Here is an 18,944-nt window from a genome sequence, read left to right on the forward strand (position 1 = left end):
ATTTGTAGAGGACTAGAAGTGAACAGTCCAATTCCTAATTCTACCCATGCAGTATATGTGAAGTATGAGAACATAACATGGCATTTTTTACTCCACTTGGAAAACAAAACAATTACAACATAAGTATCACAGTATTCTAGTCATTAGTCTAGGAGACTTTTATTGGACCTCACTCAATCTAAACTGTTATATGGATTTATGGGTTTGGAATAATGAAAACCAAAATACTTTCTCCAGCTCAGAAACATTTTTGGGTGGTAAATATATACTATGCATTTCAATAACTAACTTTTAGATTGAACGAGAGCTCAGAAAAATGTTGAATATTGTATAGACTTAAATTCTCTACTTACTACTGGCTCTGAAAGCAGACTTGGGAAGAAAACTATCCAGCAACATTCATGAAAATTAGCTCTTTGCACAACCTGGAATGTTTGCTATCATCTTCACAGTCATATATGCAATAACAGTAATGTTAGACTCTATGCTGAGAGTTTAAGACTCATTGAATGTTTGCATCAAATGCAATTCAGTCTAGTTATATGGCCTAAAGATGCTGAACTTGTTGACAAGTCCATGCCTTGTCACACTGTTGACAAAAAGAATTACCATGTCTTAATTATATTTGCCTGCTGTGCATTCAACCCTCCAGTTAACTCCTAATCCTTCCACAAAAACTTCATTGATGATGTCAACTTCCAATATGTGAATACTTAATATACCTGAGGGTCCATTTAACCAGTCATGGGAAGCACTGGAACAGGCTGTCCAGAGAATTTGTGTAGTCTCCTTTTCTAGAGACTTTCCAAACCTGCCTGGGTGCAGTATTGTGTGGCCTGCCCTAGGGCATCCTCCTTTAGCATGGGTGTTGGACTTGCTGATCTCTAGCAGTCCCTTCCAATTTCTAGCATTTTGTGATTCTGTACCAACTGAAGCATTTTATTCCTAAACTCTGCAAAAGTATACAAATAAAAACATATTGAACAATTTGAAATCTTTTTATCCTAGCACTTTCATTCATGTGCCTCGAAATTAGAAATTGGGTTTGTTACTATAGAGTGAAGCTTGCTGGATCCACAGTTTGTCTTGGAACTATGAGGTGGAGAACTACTGTTTGTTTCCAGTTTAGCATTCTCCTATGCGGTGTGAAAGCTTCTATTTATTTTCCAAGTTTATTTTAAATTTTTTTTTCCAGATCTTTGCAATTCTATGTGCCATTCACATCAAATTTATACCACAGTGCCAGGATATGAAAATACTTTCAAATAACATCGCAATGACGTTTGACAGCATTTTGCTAAACATGAGGTGAACACTTCTGTAGTCTGACAATTTAACAGAACATGCAGTGCAAATACAAACCAATACAGAATAATGGATTCTTACAGGATTTCACACAATTTCTTAGATTGGAAAGGACCTTCAAGCTCATTGAGTCCAGTCATTAGTTTCACACTGACAAGTCCTTGAATAAACCCAATCCCTAAGCACAACATCTAATCACTAGGAATCACTATGGTTGGAAAGAACCACCAGCATCATCAAGTCCAACCTTCATCCCAGCATCCTTCATCACTAAACCACACCCACTCTTCTTTTAAACCCCTCCAGGGATGGCGACTCCACCACCTCCCTGGGCAGCCTGCTCCAGTGCCTGAGCACCCGCTCAGGAAAGAACTTCCTCAAAACATTCAACCTAAACCTGCCCTGATGCAACTTGAGGCCATTTCCTCTTGTCCTATCATTAGTAACTGGGGAGAAGAGACCAGCTCCAGCCTCACGACAACCTGCTTTTAGGTAGCTGTAGAGGGCAATAAGGTCTCCTCTCAGCCTCCTCTTCTCCAGACTACACAACCCCATCTCCCTCAGCCGCTCCTCATAGGCCATGTTTGCCAGACCTCTCACCAGCCTTGTCGTGCTTCTCTGCACCCGCTCCAGCACCTCAATGTCCTTCCTATACTGTGGTGACCAAAACTGGACACAGTACTTGAGCTGTGGTCTCACGAGCGCTGAGTACAGGGGCATGATCACCTCCCTGCTCCTGCTGGTCACACCATTGCTGATACTCAGAGGCAAAACACCACCTTTTCTACAGGCACAGTCAGTTAGTTACTTCACGAATGTTTAGCAACTCAGCCTCCTGACATGCTTTATCACCAATTCTAAGTTGCTATGCTTCCCAGACACTTGAGAGTAAATTAATGAACATCACCTCTACACTAGCAGCAAACATACCACAGTGTTTTTCATCATGGCTTTAACAGTGAATCCATCGGAGACCTGCTGCTTGCTTTTCTTCGCGTGCCCTGGCTCCTGCTGCTGGGGGCACCTGTCACCTACGGGCTGTGAGGAGCCTGAGCCCGCTTTCTCCACTACCATTTCCCCACCAGGGTCCGCAACGGAAAAGTACAAGACAGGCTGAAAAAAACACAAAACAAAACGTGAACCACCCGCCCCCAGCAAGCGGGAAAACTTAGTAGGTCTACTACCTCTGTTCCCTTCTCAACCAGCGACACCTTCACACACACCTGTACTGCAGCTTCCCGGCCCCTGACAAGACTTCCTCTTCCCCCCTCGTCCCTCGCTCTCCTCAAGCCCTCTTCTGCATCCCAGCTCGTCTCCCTACTCTCCAGCGCTCCCGCTCCTCCGTCCCCAGCCCTTCATTACCCTCTTGGATTCTTTCCCACCCCGACTGCCCTCCGCGCCGGCTCCGTCCCTGCCTCACCCGCTGCGCCTGTCAGCGGGGTCCGTTGGGGGCGCGGCGCGGGAGCCGCTGCCGCCGCCAGCACGCGTCCCCGGCCTCGCGCCCGTCTCCAGGCAACGCCTCGAGAGCCCTCGGCTGTGGCGGCGGCGCCGGGGAAGCACGGCAGGGACCGAAGGCGCCCCGGACGCAACAACGGTCCTTCGCGGCAGCTCACGGGCAGCAATTAACAGAAAGTAATTGAGGCGGGAAGGCAGTCCCGTGAGCAGAGCGGGGCGCTGAGGCGGGACGAGAACTACGCTACCCAGAGTGTCCCGCGTCCGCCCAGGTGCATGCGTGCTCTGACGCCGCATGCGCCTCCTTCCCCCTGCCCAGCCCCCGCCGCGGCCGCCATGATAGGTGAGTGCGCGCGTCTAGGAGGAAGGGAGCCCGGATGCAGATCCGCCCTTTCCTGTCTGTTTCTTTGCTGCGGCCGCTGCGGGTGTTTTGGTCTGGGGGGCTGGCGTGGGATAGATTAGCTCTCCTCTTTCCCCTCGGTCCCTGTGGGCATGCCTGCCTGCGCCGCCTCCCCTGTTGCTTCGGCGAGGCTCTGGGGGGGGTGCCTCGGACGCCGCTTAGGGAGGTGGCGGGTGCCCTCAGAGGCGAGCTGACGCTGCGCGGCCCCTGGTGGCTGCGGTTTTAGGGAGGCAGGATCGGAGCAGAGGGCTGGGCTATGCCTTCGCCTTCTTGCCTTTATTACTGCGTTTGTGGTTAAAGTGCTTCGTGCGTTTGTCGGGGCCGTGCTGCAGGTTCCGAGTGTCTTAAATGCTGGAGGGTCAGTGACCTTGGTCCCTCTGCTGGGGGATGATTCAACAGCGGGCTGCTCAGGGCTTGCGACTGAGATCATTATAAATTGTTGCCCCTCAGAATATAAATTGTCTGTACTACTGGGCAAGAGTTTCGTGTTTTGTGAAATTTTTGGCTTTGCAAGTACGTGTTCGTGCTACTGGTCTGGCATAGTATTCAGTAGTGTGTTAGGAAAAACGTAGGCAACCTAGGCCTAATCATATGTTGGGAGTGAGGCTGGCTTGTCCTTGCATTGTTTTCCGTGCCCAGCTTCTGCTGATGGGACGTGAACGGCTTGTTGCAGTACTGGGCTGTCCTGAATCCGCCCGTTGGGAGCCCGCAGATCGTGGCATTCGTTTTGTAGCCCTGGCTTCGCGTTACATGTTTCATCTTGCTGTCACGGTCATTTTAAACATCAGTCAAAAACTGTACAACGTAGATGAGCTTGTTTTTAACATTCCTTGTCTTCCTCAGGCTTGCTGTTCAGTGTAGGTGTTACAGAGCCTATGCAAAACCTGATGAAATTGAAAAGCATACAGTTTATTGTCAAAATATTTACTGTTCTTAAACATCTCAGAAGTGTCCTCTAAGAGTATTTCAACTAAATGCAACTTTGCTCATAGCAATATGTGTACATGAGTATTGAAGTAATGTTCCTTCAGATTTACAAAAATTAGAACCTTTACAGTCATTGATGCCATGTTTTCAGGTAGTATAAATGTCTATTCAAAGAGTCTCTGCCTAGTTGTGGCACTTTACTTGGCTTATCATTTGCATTATGTAACAGAGACTATTTTAAATTAAAGACTTGCCTTAAGCAAAACACACAGGATCAGGTATTCCAGCATCTTTCACCTTGCATCGTTATCTCTGCTTATTTGATGTCTCTCTGTGGTATATAAAACACATATGTTTACAAACCTGCACTGTGAGTTTGTTTTTTGAATGCTTTGGGAAAGTATTTTGAGTGTACATAAGAGACTACTCTTGTGGTTACAGAGTTGATGCCTCTAGCCCTCATACTGAAATCTAAATATTTACTTACTGCTCATGAAGATTGATGTGACTGAGAAATTACAGTTGTGTTTTCACTGTGGCAGACACGTGCTTGCGAATGTTGATTGTGAAATGTACATCCCAGTCAGTTACAAACATGTAAACTCAGTTCTACGTGAGTTGCAACCTTAAAAGGCTGAAGAAGCAACCTTCACTTTACCTGTTACTTTAGCGGGGGAAAAAAGGTGAAAAATACCCAAACCCACCGTGAAAATCATGGAATCGGTCAGGGTTGGAAGGGATGTGATGGTTTGGGTGTTACTTGCCCCCTCACACTACTGAAATCACCCAGACTAGACTCAGCAGCTTTATATTTACTGCCTAGCACAGTAGACAAGCAGATATTTATAATATATACAGTTATATACAGAAATATACAAATTAAAAAGGTAATACAGAAACCTGAGTCTTCAGGAGGGGCTCCCAACCACCCTCACACTTTCCTTCCACCCCTCTACCTTGCCCTAGATCTTGCCTTATGTTTAAGGTATTATGGAGGGTTGGCCAGGGGGTTTAGAAAGCAGAGGGGTTAGTCACACAGATGGCAGGTTAGGTTGGAGAGAAGTGCAGCCTACAAAGCTCAGAGAGCAACTCTGTTATCTGTATTTATGTTCTTGTTTTATACATCTCAGCAAGCCTTTGAGTGAAGTAGACATCACCATTGTTTCCTTTTCACAGCCTGTAATCTAATTCTTCTCACCAAAACATTCTAGCTAGCTTCAAACTAGCAAAAGGGACCACAGGGATTATCTGGCTCCCTGCTTTGGGCAGGGACACTCTACCCTAGATCAGCCTGGCCAGAGCCTCATCCAGCCTGGCCTTAATCACCTCTAGGGATGAGGCCTTAACCATCTCCTTGGGCAACCCATTCCAGCCTCTCACCACTCTCATGCTCAACAACTTCGTCCTCATGTCCAGCCTCAACTTACCCACCTCCAGCTTTGCTCCATTTCCCCCAGTCCTGTCACTCTCTGAGAGCCTAAAAAGCCCCTTCTCAGCTTTTTTGTAGGCCCCCTTCAGATGCTAGAAGGCCCCAAGAAGGTCAGCTTGGAGCCTCCTCTTCTGCAGACTGAACAACTCCAACTCCCTCAGTCTGCCCTCATAGGAGAGGTTCTCCAGCCCTCTGACCATCTTTGTGGCCCTTCTCTGGACATGCTCAAGCATGTCCACAATTATTCTCAAAATGTATGATGTGGAGACACAGAACAATTTCTTGCTTTCTGGAAGGTCTCCTCTAAAGACTTGTGAACTAGGAATACCATTGCAAAATGGGAGACAGGAGGAGATGGAGGACATAAGGTGTTTAATTTCTGTCTATTTTTTTGACCTGTGTGTGTAAAGAACTACCCTGTGAAGAATATGGTGTATTTTTCCAAAGTTTTTACAGTTTCCTATGTGTGGAAATGTTTTATGTCATTTTGAGTTCTTATGGCAAGGAACTTATAATACAATTGTGCAACACATGACAGTTAATGTCTTTTGCTGATTTTTAATTTCCTATCTCTTTATATTTCTGTACTGTGAAATAAGGTAAACCTTACTAACATCAATAATATTTTATTATAATTATTGTATAGTAGTATAATACACAATAGTATTACTATATATATAATTATATGTTATATATTTTGCTATATATAATGACATATATAATTATAATATATAATTACTATATATTATAATATTAATATTTTTTCCGTAGAATAGTTAGACAGTTGCTTGTATCACTGACTTTTTTAGTAGCCTTCATATGATTTCCCATCCTGCATGCTGTTACATTCTCCAGTCTTGTTGCTTTTTGTTAACAGAGATTTGTGGTGAGAAATTTGTTTATAAATGAATTTGAGTGCTGGCATATTGCCAGAGAAGAAAAAGGTAAATGAAAGAGAAAAAGTATATGCTTATTTTCAGTAAGAGATTATTCCCTGAGGGAGGCCTTTTAAATATATAACTGTATATAACAAATTACACATATTTTGTTATATACAACAAAATATACATATAACTATATATATATAACAAAATATGTAACTATATATAGTGCCTCTGCGTTTAGAATAACAAGTTAATTACGTCACAGTCCATTTGTGTAGAAATTCCATGCATGAGTTCATCTGGAAAGTCCATGTCATCTGACATGGCACTGCACTAAGTTAATGTGTGCTGCTGGAAATTTAATTCTTGGGTATATCTCTGCAAATATTTAGCAAAGTATATGTTAAAGGCAGCTCTTGCTTTTACAAATGCTTATAAAAAATGTTCTGTACTGTGCTTCACTTTTTAAACTGAAGCTGCCAGAATGATTCCTCGGTGATCTTTTCACTTACACGTACATACAGTGCCTTTGTAAAGTCACAGTTTATTTATACTAGCTGCTGGTAGGCTGTTCAGTTAAGGACTTAGGGGAAACTTCTCTAAAGAAAATTGTTTAATTTTGTTTCAACAATGCAAAAAAAATTATATAAAGAAGTGTTTAGGGGTTTTCATTTTGATTAGAAGATGCTATCTATATAATCTGACTGATGCAAGACAGACAACCTTGTGTTATGGTTTGGGTGTTACCTTCCCCCTCCCACACACTTTGGAAAGTCACCCAGACTAGACTCAGCGGCTCTGGGAATTGAACAAAGCTTTATATTTACAGCTTAGCACAATATACAAGCAGATATTTACAGTATATATGGTTATATACAAAAACATAAAAGTTAAAAGGTAATACAGAAACACAACAGCCCTACCAGAAACCTGAGTTCCCGGGAGCACCTCCCAACCACCCTTCCACCTTCTCACCTCTCTCCCTTACCTATATCTTGCCTTATGTTTAAGGTATTATGGAGGGTCGGACAGGGGGATTAGGAAGCAGGTGAATTAGTCACACAGACATCAGGTTAGGTTAGAGAGAGAGGTGCAGCCCACAAAGCCCAGAGAGCGACTGTGTTATCTATATTTACATTCTTGTTCTTATACATCTCAGCAAGCCTATGAGTGCAGCAGACATCACCATTGTTTCCTTTTTGCAGCCTGTCATCTAATTCTTCTCACCAAAACATTCTAGCTAGGCATTGTTGGAGAAATTCTTGTTAGCACAACACACAAGAATTGATAAACATGAGCAACCCGTACTGGGAATGTCCTTGGTTCCCAGTCAGCTCAGGAAATCGAGCTGTAAACAGCCGAGCGCCCTACATACAGCTGCAGTGGGCAGAGACTAGATAACCAAAGGGGCTGGAGTGGGTGGTGATGGAGGCTGACCCTCAGATTGTTATGGTATGCTGACCTATTGATGCCTTACAAGTAACTCTGGACCCTCTGACTGTAACCAATCTTGGTGGAGCAGCCTATTGCTAGAAGTGTATATAAGTCACTGCATCACGGAAATAAAGTGGATTTGACCATCTAACCATACTGGAGAACAAAGAGTCATCTTCCCATGGCGCTCCACCGAACGTTTCCCAACAAGGCTCAAACTAGCACACCTTGCATTGAGGAGCCAAATACATGCTGCTTTCCATATTTATAATAGTGACACAGATTTAATTAGCTGAGTATCTGCTCTTTTTGAAAGACCTGTGTCATACTTTGTCTTTTGTCAGACAGTTCTTCAGGGAGTTAACTAGACTGTGGACAACTTCTATACTGCTCTTTACCTTAATTCTATTGAGACTTCACATCCAGTTTCCAGATTTGTGTCTTTTTTCAGTCGCTTTATTTCCTATCACTCATTTTTTCCCTTCATTCACACTTTCTTAGTGCAAGCACAGTGGAAATGCCTGTTGCAGGTAGTTGAAAGCTTTTTGGCAGTGTTTAGAAAGCATGAGTTTAGTTGTGTCTAACGGAGAGAAAAGGGGTGAGCCTAGACTCCTAATAAGCACTAGCTGGAGTTGCTACCACTCACTCTAGTGTTTCTGTTGTAATGCTGGGCTGCTTAGGTGCCTTGAAAGCATGTTTACAGGGTTCATGGCTGACATGGGGGTAGAGTCTGCTGCTGACTCTTTACACCGTCTTTTTCGCTTATCAGCAATACCGTTGCTAGAACACAAAGTGGTCATTGAGGTCAGCCTTAAAGGGGGGGGGGCTGTTTTACAGCCCCCAGCGGTTGGTACTCTAAACTTCGACTCTGCCTAAAGCATATTTTGTCTTGTGAGCAGGAGCCAGGCAAAAATCTTGAATAAAATCTACTCAAAGCCTAGGTTTTGGCAGAAAATCATATTTGATTACTTACTGTGAATTCTTTCCTAATAGTCACCAAGGTGCCTGTGCAAAAATTGATAAGTTATAAGTACTTGCACACTTTTACTTTGTATTTCAGTTGTTTTAACATATCTTTTTGGACTACACTGACATGCATATAAGTTTTGAGACAGCTTAACTGTATCATATTTTTTACTTGACCTACAGAGAATAGACCCAAACAGAATAGTTTTGGACTTTCAGATAGCAGCAATAGAAAAACACTGGAGTTTTAAGCAGCACTGGCTTTACAGTGCAAGGAAAGGTTTATTAGTTAGCTACAAGCTAGCTACAATCTGAAGGTTAAGGCTGTTACTTGTATTAATTGCAGCTTTAAATTTGACATTTATATTTGGTAGAAAGTTGGAAATGATGTTTGGTTGCAAAAGTACAACTAACTATTCATCGAGAAATTTTAATAATTTTATTTCAGAGAATCTTAAAACTTTCATGTTATTTTTTCAAGATTCTGTTGTTAAGTCTTAGGCCTTTGTTTGGTTTGGTTTATGTACAGGCATATCTGTATAACAATATTATACAGTTTTGGTGGGTTTTAAATATTTTTTTTAAGCTGGCTGAGCTCTGTAAGGTCTTCTAAATAAACTTATCCATATGGATGCATCACAGTGTCATGGTTCTGCTGCTTGGCAAGGAGCTTTTAGTAGTGCTCTGTCAAACTGTTGAAGAGTTTTCGTGAAGACACATAAGAATATAGAACAGAGTCTGAAGTATTTACAAAATGTATTCCACAATAAGCTTCCATTTAGTTTAGAGCTGCTTGTTGTCCTAGAATTATTATAAATGATAATTGTAAGAACTGTAGTATTCCACTAAAACTGCAGATAAAAATCCATGTTAACTAATGATGTACTCATGGAGTTAAAGATTAAAGGAGTGGTGAGAGGGTTATGTTTAAATACAAGTTTAGAAACAGCATAGTTCTTGTAAGCCCAGAACTAATGGAACTGATAGCATACTTTGTAATGAACATTTCTGTATAAAGTACCTTTTTCTTGACTTAAATATTTAGCTGCTTATTGACTAATTTTCAGTAAAGTTTTATAATTAACAATAACAGAAAATTGTTAGTAGTAATTTACTTTGAAAATATAGACAATAACAAGAGGGCTCACAGTCTTTTTGACATGCTTGCAGATTTTATTATCGATTTTCTTTAAAGGGTAAGATAAAGATGGATAGATTTGTCAGAGATTCATCAGAGAGTGTTATTTTGAAGATTATACAATATAGTCTTTGTGCATAGACAAAAACTCAGAGGCTTTTCACTAAAACTCAGCAGCTCTTTGATATGATGCAGCATTGATAGTTCATGTCCTAATGTGGTAATGAAGTTTAAGGTTTTTACAGGAAATGTGTGTTCAAGTGCTAGCCACAGACTGTTGTAAATAGCAAGTAACCATTTTTGCTGTTCATCAGCATACAACCTTTGTGTTGGAACTTTGTGACAATAATCAGAGGAATCATAGAATGCTTTAGTTTGGAAGGGACCTTTAAAGGTCCTCTAGTCCATCCTCTCCTGCAATGACAAGTGACTGCTTTAGCTAGATCAAATTGTCCAGAGTCCTGTCCAATCTCATGTGGAATGTTTCCGGATATGGGGCTTCTACTGTGTCTTTGGGAAACCCATTCCAGTGCTTCACCATAGAACCGTAGAATCATACAGGTTGGAAGAGACCTCCAAGATCATCCAGTCCAATCTATCACCCAGCCCTATCCAGTCCACTACACCATGGCACTAGGTGCCTCATCCAGTCTTTCCTTCAGCACCTGCAGGGATGGCAACTCCACCACCAACCTGGGCAGCCCATTCCAATGCCAATCACTCTCTTTGCCAACAACTTCCTCCTAACATCCAGCCTAGACCTCCCCTGGCACAACTTGAGATTGTGTCCCCTTGTTTTGTTGCTGGTTGCCTGGCAGAAGAGACCAACCCCACCTGGCTACAGCCTCCCTTCAAGTAATTGTAGACAGCAATTAGGTCACCCTTATTGTAAAAAAAATTCTTCCTTGCATCTAGTCTAAATCTATCATATTCTAGTTTAAAGCCATCATCCCTTGTCCTGTTGTAAGGCCTTGTTAAAAACACTGTCCCCATCTTAAAGGCCTCCTTGTAATAAGGGCCACAATAAGGTCTCCCTGGAGCCTTCTCATGTCTGAACAAACATGACTCTTAACCTGTCCTTTTAGATATGTTCCAGACCCCTGTTTATTTTTGTGGTCCTCCTGGACAGCCTGCAACAGGTTAACATTTTCCTTTAGCTGAGAGCTTCAGAGCTGGGTGCAGTACTCCAGTTGAGGTCTCACCAGAGTGAAGTAGAGAAGCAGATTCTCCTTCTTTGACCTGCCAGACATGGTGCTTCTGATGGAGCACAGGATGTGATAGGCCTTTGGGGCTGGAAGTGCACGTGGATGGCTCATGTCTGGCTTTTTATCCACCAGTCCAGATTTTCATCCACCATGATGTAATATATTAATGATGTTTCCCTTTTATAACTAAATTTTTTAAAAGCACATCTACTGTCTCACTATTTATAGCAAACAAGTACTACTGAAATCAGTCAATACTTGGGTTAAAATTTGGAAGAACAGAAAGCTAGCAGGGTCCAGTGTTGTGTGGTATTCTGTATTATTCTTGCTATGGGAAGCTATCAGTTCTATAACTTTAATAGTCTTCCAGTTTGTTGGTTTGTGGTGGTGTTTGTTGGGTTTGGTTTGTTTTATTTGGAGGTTTTTTCTTTGTTTGTTTGTATGTTTTTTTCTTCTTAGACAACAGGATTATCACGGAGTCATAGAATCAATCAGGGTTGGAAGGGACCACAAGGATCAGCTCGTTCCAACCCCCATGCCATGGGAAGGGACACCCTACCCTAGAGCAGGCTGCCCACAGCCTCAGCCAGCCTGGCCTTAAACACCTCCAGCCATGGGGCCTCAACCACCTCCCTGGGCAACCCCTTCCAGCCTCTCACCACTCTCATGCTCAACAACTTCCTTCTCATGTCCAGTCTGAACCTACCCACTTCCAGCTTTCCTCCATTCCCCCAAGTCCTGTCACTCTCTGACAGCCTAAAAAGTCCCTCCCCAGCTTTTTTGTAGGCCCCATTTAGAGACTGGAAGGCCACAAGAAGGTCCCCTGGGAGCCTCCTCTTTTGCAGACTGCACAGCCCCAACTCTTTCAGTCTGTCCTCATAGCAGAGCTGCTGCAGCCCTCTGAGCATCCTCATGACCCTTCTCTGGACACGCTCCAACATGTCCACATTAAGTAGCCTTCTTAGAGGTTTAACTAAAAGACAAACTAAATCCGATGGAAATTCAGTCTATATCTGGCTCCTGAACTTTTTCTTCCCCCAAAACATATTAAAAATTAGGTTATGGAAATGTTTTTTTCAAACAACTTGTAGCAGAGCAACCATCTGTTCAGGCACACTATGAAGCTGAAAATAATAGAGAAGAGAGAGTTTATTTTTAATCTGAATCAATTCCTTTTTTGTGTTCACAGGGTGGTGATATGAAAATTTTGTAGGTATAACTAAGGGGACATCCTTTAACTGTCTTTCTTTGCTTGACATTTTATGTTATCTAGCCACAGAAATAATAGAGATGGGCAGTGCAGCTGTTTGCCCCCTGAAGGAGAACATTTTGGTGCTCTCTCTTCCCCTTTACTACCCAAACATGTTCCTTGATCTGACATTGGTATTCGTTTGACTCTAGAGTGAGGTACTTCAGTGACCTGAGTTGTCAAAAACCCCACTTAGGAGCGTGGGAGATTTTTGGTTTGTTTTGGTTTTCATTTAATACCCTACATCTCAGCTGATCCAGTGGTAAGCAGAACCTGTATTTGTGCAAGGGAATTAGCAACCCACAACTGGATTGAGTGAGGCATTCAGTCAGCAAGATTGAAAATAATGTTACTTCCCTAAAACCTGTTCCTTTCTGCAGATATTGCAGAAAAAAAAATATTAAAACTGAATTTTTAAGCAAGATACTGGGGCAGCTTCATGGACTTCTCAAGGAAATAATCAGAATGAACAAAAACTGGAAGATAAGTCCTCAAACAGTTTTTGAAAAGCAGAATATGGGTTCTACCCCATTAATATTGACAGCATTTCTCTAGTAAATGAGAGCTGAAGGTAGTAGCAGAGACCGGTTGTGAAGCGCTTTGAGAGGGAAATATGATTTGTACAGCAGTAATCAAGTTAAGGGATAATGGGAGCCTGGGTAAAAAAAATTAGCTATCTGGATGGCTGATCACTCCTGTGTTGCACTCTTGTTCAGTATTCGATAGTCTTTACTCTCTACGTAAGTATTTTTATTTCTCATTGTTATGAACATAGCCTTGAAACAAAACAAGAATAAAGTTGTTTCACATTTCCCTGAATGAAATCAGACTACAACATAATGGTGCCGTCTTAGCAACCAAAGGAAAAGTGTTTTCATAGAATCATAGAATCAGTCAGCCTTGGAAAGGGCCACAAGGATCATGTAGTTCCAACCTCCCTGCCATGGGCAGGGACACGCTACCCTAGAGAAGGCTGGCCAGAGCCTCATCCAGCTATAAACACCATCCAGGCCTTAAACACCTCCAGGGATGAGGCCTCAACCACCTCCCTGGGCAACCCAGTCCAGCCTTTCACCACTCTCATGCTCAAGAACTTCCTCCTCATGTCCACTCTGAACCTACCCACCTCCAGTTTTGCTCCATTCCCCCCAGTCCAGTCAGTCCCTGGTAGCCTAAAAAGTCCCTCCTCAGCTTTTTTTGTAGGCCCTCTTCAGATCCTGGAAGGCCACAAGAAGGTCACCTGGGAGCCTCCTCTTCTGCAGACTGAACAACCCCAGCTCCCTCAGTCTGTCCTCATAGCAGAGCTGCTGCAGCCCTCTGAGCATCCTTGTGGCCCTTCTCTGGACACAGTCCAGCATGTGCACATCCTTCTTGTAATGGGGGCTCCAAAATTGGATGCAGTACTCCCAAATTTTGGGAATTGTCCACTTATATATTTTTATTATCTTGTGATACAATTTTGTGTTTATTTATTTTGTTGTTATTTTGATCTGTTTTAGTTTGTGTAATGCTATAGATAATTCCACTGTAATACTTACTTTTCACTGAAATCGTATCTTGAGTTGTAGATCACTGCTAGATTTACTTTAAAGCATTCAGAATTATTTTCCTGATGGCTAATTTGATTGTTAAACCCCTGAATCTCAGAATTCCAGAAATGACTTGTAGCAGAAAGGTAATGGTATTGTACTGTACCTTCAAGACTGCATCATGAAACATTGTGTGCATTCATTTACATTTAATTGATTAATTTTCCTACAGAATGCTTTGTTATGACTTAAAAGTAAGGTTTTAGAAAGAAAGTGTCATACAAAAAGTAGCGGGAGGGAGGAAACTGATTTTTTATGGGTTGTTTTTTGGTTGTTTTTTTGTCCATTCAGGGATTTTTTGTGTTGTTTTTGTTGTTTGTTGGGGTTTTTTTCCCTGTGGTTGTTTTTTTGTTGTGGTTGTTTTGGTTCTCTATTTTTTTGTTTCATATGACTTCAACAGTACTCAGGCTAGAAACTAATGAAGCAGTAGCTAAGGATGTTACGATGCAGTTATCTGAGTCTTGTGAGATAGGACCCTAGAGATAAAATATTGATCTGGCAGTTTCTAAATAGTGTTAGCCATTGTCAATATTCCCATAATTTCCTTTGATTGTCTCATTCCCTAGTAATATATCTTTAAAGAGAATGGTGAGTGATATGTACATATATATGTTAATTTAAGGTTGAACTTTGTATTATTGTGACAGGGCTGTGTGACTAATAATCTACCTAAATTAGTCATAAAAAGGTTTTGCTACCATTTAATTTGCAGTCTCATTTTTTGCTGCCATCTGTGCTTCCTCCTTCATTCATCTCTAAGCACGTGGAGGAAAAGAAGATTATCAGGAATAGTTGGCATAGTTTCACAAAGGGGAAGTCATGCTTGAACAGTCTGATGGTTTTCTATAATGGTGTAACCAGCTGGGTACATGAAAGCAGAGCAGTGGATGTTGCCTGCCTCCACTTTGGCAAGGCTTTTAACACTATGTCGCATAATGTCCTCATTGCTAAGCTTAGAAAGTGTGGGTTAGATGAGTGGACGGTGAAGTGGATTGAGAACTTGCTGAATGACAAGAGTACAGAGGGTTGCAGTCAATGGTGCAGTGTCTAGTTGGAGGCTTGTGGCTAGTAGTGTTCCCCAGGAGTCAGTACTGGGTCCAGTCTTGTTCAAAATATTCATTGATGATCTTGATGACGGGAGAAAGTGCACTCTCAGGCAGTTTGGTGGTGATACAGAATTGGCAAACCATAGAGCTGTGCTGTGATTCAGCAAGACTTAGCCAGGCTGGAGAGCTGGGCACAAGTGAACCTTTGTGAAGTTGTAGAGTCCTGCCCTGGGGAAGGAATAACCCCATGGATCAGTACAAGGTAGGGGCTGACCTTCTGGAAAGCAGCTTTAGACAGAAGGCCCTGGGAGTGCTGGTGGACTGCAAATTCACCACGGGTCAGCAGTGCACTGTTGTGGCAAAAAAAGCTACTGGTATTCTCAGGTACAAGATGAGTGCATCTAACAGGTTGAGGGTGGTTCTCCTCCCACTCTACTCTGCCCCTGTGAGCGTTATTGTAAATGCCACTGGATCTTTCTGAATTGTATTCGTTGATGATTTTCATTCCAGATTTTTTTACATAAATTCTGCTGCTGGTGGACGACTCATATTCTAGGGTGCATTAAGAGCAGCGTGTCCAGCAGGTTGAGGGAGATTTTCCTCCACCTCTGCACTGCTCTGTCCTGGTGAGGCCATACCCAGAGTATTGTGTCCAGTTCTAGGCTCCCTAGTTGAAGAGCGACTGGGAACTAATGGAGATACTTCAGTAGATGGCCGTGAGGAAGATTATAGGAGGAGCATCTCTCAAGAGGAGACCTGGGGCTCTTTAGACTGGAAAAGAGAAGACTGAGAATGGATCTTATCAATGCATATAAATATCTAAAGGGTAGAAGTCATGAAAATGGGTTGGGTTCTTTTACAACTCTGAGTGTTATGTTTAGTTCTGGGCTCTCCAGTTCAAGAGAGACTGAGAACTACTGGAAAGAGTTCAGCAAATGACCAAGAGGATGATTATGGGAATGAAGCTTCTCTCCTAAGAGTTGCATCTGTATAACTCTTTAGACAACTACAACTCGGAGTGTACTGTTTGACCCAGGTGTGGGCTCTTTTCTGTGGTGGCCAGTGATGGGACAAGGGGTAATGAGTAGAAACTGAAAACATAGAAGGTTTCCCTTGAACTTAAGGAGAAGCATCTTTGAGGATGATGGAGCATTGGATGAGGCTGCCTAGAGAGGTTGTGGAGTCTTCTGCTATGGAGACTTTCAAAACACTCCTGGACACATTCCTGTGTAACTTGACCTAGGCATACCTGTGTTGTCAGGGCGGTTGGAGTAGATGATCTTTAGGAGTCCTTTCCAACCCTTACCATTCTATGATTCACTCATCATAATACCAGTTTGACTGTTTAACTGATTCAGCTTGCTATTGTAGGAAAAAAACTTTACATTTTTGTTGGTTATCATCCTCAGAGAAAAGCCTAGGGAACACCAAAAGTTGACTCAAGATAATAGGAAAATGCAGTGTGATGGTTTGGGTGTTACCTGCTCTCCCACATGTAAGGAAAATACCCAGGCTAGACTCGGTCAAGCTGGAAATTGAAGAATGAAGCTTTATATTTACAGCTTAGCACATTATACAAGCAAATATTTACAATATATACAGCTATAGACAGAAATAGACAAGTTAAAAGGTAATACAGAAACACAGCAGCCCTCCCAGAAACCAGAGTCCCCAGGAGGGGCTGTCAGCCACCCTTCCACCTTCCTCCCAACCCTCTACCTTATCCTAGACTTTGCCTTACATTCAAGGTGAGTTTGGAGAGTCGGCCAGGGGAGTTAGGAAGCAGAAGGATTAGTCAGTGAGCAACTTAGGGTGAGAAGCGCATGCAGCCCAAAAAGCTAGAGAGAGACTCTGTTATCTGTGTTTATGTTCTTATCCATCTCAGCAAGCCTATGAGTGAAATAGCCATCACTATTTTTTCTTTTTCACAGCCTATAATCTAATTCTTCCCACCAAAATATCCCAGTTAGGCTCAAACTAGCACATGCAGTACATGAAAAAAAAAGATTAAATTATTATTCTAGCAAAATGCTTTTTGATGTGTTGTTGCAGAGGATGCTCAGTTCCTGCTGCCAGGAGCATATTCAGAGCTGACAAGTATTTCATAGTCTCTTGGACACCAGACAGTCTGAAGGAGATACTTTATTTTTCCCAAGTGAGAAAGATAAGCTGAAAACAGCCTTTGTAGCAGAAAAGATAAATTCTTGCATATATAATATGTTGCCAAAGCATTTGGTTCAGCCTGTGAGATGAGAATAAAATAAAGAATTTCAAATTCCACTTATTCCCAGAAACAAATATAAAAAGCCTCTGCTAACTGAATATGGAAATGAAAAAAATATTGGAATGCATGACAGTAGGTTCTACTGCTTAAGAGTCCCTGCCTCTCTTTTGTAGGAACATTGGAAGCCCAGGACATTGCTGCATTCTGTTCAGATAACATTGCTTCAAGAGCTGGTGTCCCATTCTTCTATGGCTATACATACATCCCCATTTGTTGAAATAAATGAATTGGAATGGCATGCACTGTATCATGAACTGTCGGTTCCTTAAGTGGTCAGACTTAGCAGTGCTGGGAATGGTGCGGGTTTTCCAAGTTACTGTATTTAGTGGAAGCCCAAAGGAAGAGAGTAAAATCTTTAGTGGGAATATGTTGCTTTGCAGAGAGATTTATGTAAAAAAAAAGCATACTTTTAAAAGTTACCCTTTTTGTATCGTGATGCACTGTGTTTAAGTATTGCTGGACTGGAAGTCAGCTTTCTATCACAAAATGGAGGCAGTGGTTTTGAGATAATTAGCAGACAAGCTTTAATTATAATTGTGACACATTTCACAGTGATTCCTGCTCTGTGTTGTCTTGCAAACGTTTGCGTTTTGTGAGGACTTCATCATCTCAAACTAATTAAGTTGTAGTATGGTAAATTATGGTCTTTTAAATCTGTATTTTAACAATTCTGAAGTTTACTAAATTACCTTTGGACTCACTCAGTCCCTTTGTATTGTGATGAGTGCAAAAGGAATGGAAAGGTGACCTCACAAAATAAGATTTAGCTGATGTGCAAAAATCCAACCGTGTCCTCTTGTCTGTTTTGTTCCTGAAAGAATTAGTTCATTACTGTGCACCTTTTGAGGCAGACTGACAATACTAAACCGACTTTTAAACATTAACTACTAGTTGCAACACTTGTCTCAGTGTCAGACATATTCCTGTGTCCGTTACTATTGGTAGTTTCATGCAAGAAAAATAATACCACCAAAGCTGTTCTTTGGGTTGTATAAAACCCCTCACATATTTGCCATGTTACTACAAAATCCCTGCTAAAAAGACAAGAGGAATCATCTAAGTTCTTCAGACATTAGTCAGATACTAAATTTGAGTTCAGCAATTTTAAGGATAGAAATTAATGAACATTTAATTGTGAGACTGTTTTTTTATTCCATGCCCTCAAACAATTTGTAGAGCAGCAGCTGGTATTTGTGCTAGGAAGCATTAATCTTCTGCATTTATTTTCTGCATGTGTCATAAGTCCTTTTGTTATGTATTGTTTGTCCTTATAACATAGATTATTTGGCAAGAAAACAACAAAAATACTTCTATATGCTTCATTTTATTCTATGTTTTTTTGATTTGGGCAGTCTGTTATGACTTGAGGTCACAGATCTTTTTTACTGCCAAGATCTAAGAAGCCTAAACCTTTCTGCTGAGAGTGCATGCAATCCTGACCTGAGTGTATGAAAGAAAAGCATTCAGAAATTGATTTGATTTATTGTGTAAGAGCTTCAGAAGCTGGTAAAGATTAATGAAAGTACTAATTACGGAAAGAGCTTGTCATTCCATGTCAGTTTAAAGGACAGGAAGATTATAACACATTAATGTGCAGAAAATTAAAGCACAGCTTCTAGAGAGCAGTTGTCATCAA

At 41.8% G+C, this 18,944-nt stretch overlaps 1 protein-coding gene across 3 annotated transcripts in view; it reads right to left on the bottom strand.

Annotated features, from left to right (window-relative positions):
* PACRG (parkin coregulated) overlaps positions 1-3,060 on the bottom strand; it is a 224,441-nt gene extending 221,381 nt beyond the window's left edge. The window contains exons 1-2 of one of the 3 annotated variants that reach the window (XM_064158241.1): positions 2,726-3,060; positions 2,236-2,418 (exon numbers count right to left, since the gene is read on the bottom strand). In XM_064158241.1, coding sequence (XP_064014311.1) covers positions 2,236-2,379 — 144 coding nt within the window. In that variant the 5' untranslated portion in view covers positions 2,380-2,418; positions 2,726-3,060. The other 2 variants (XM_064158242.1, XM_064158243.1) reach the window with 2 other exon arrangements.
* Between the last annotated feature and the right edge of the window lie 15,884 nt (positions 3,061-18,944).

This window comes from Pogoniulus pusillus, chromosome 18 (genome assembly GCF_015220805.1).
Source record: "Pogoniulus pusillus isolate bPogPus1 chromosome 18, bPogPus1.pri, whole genome shotgun sequence".
Classification (NCBI taxonomy): domain Eukaryota; kingdom Metazoa; phylum Chordata; class Aves; order Piciformes; family Lybiidae; genus Pogoniulus; species Pogoniulus pusillus.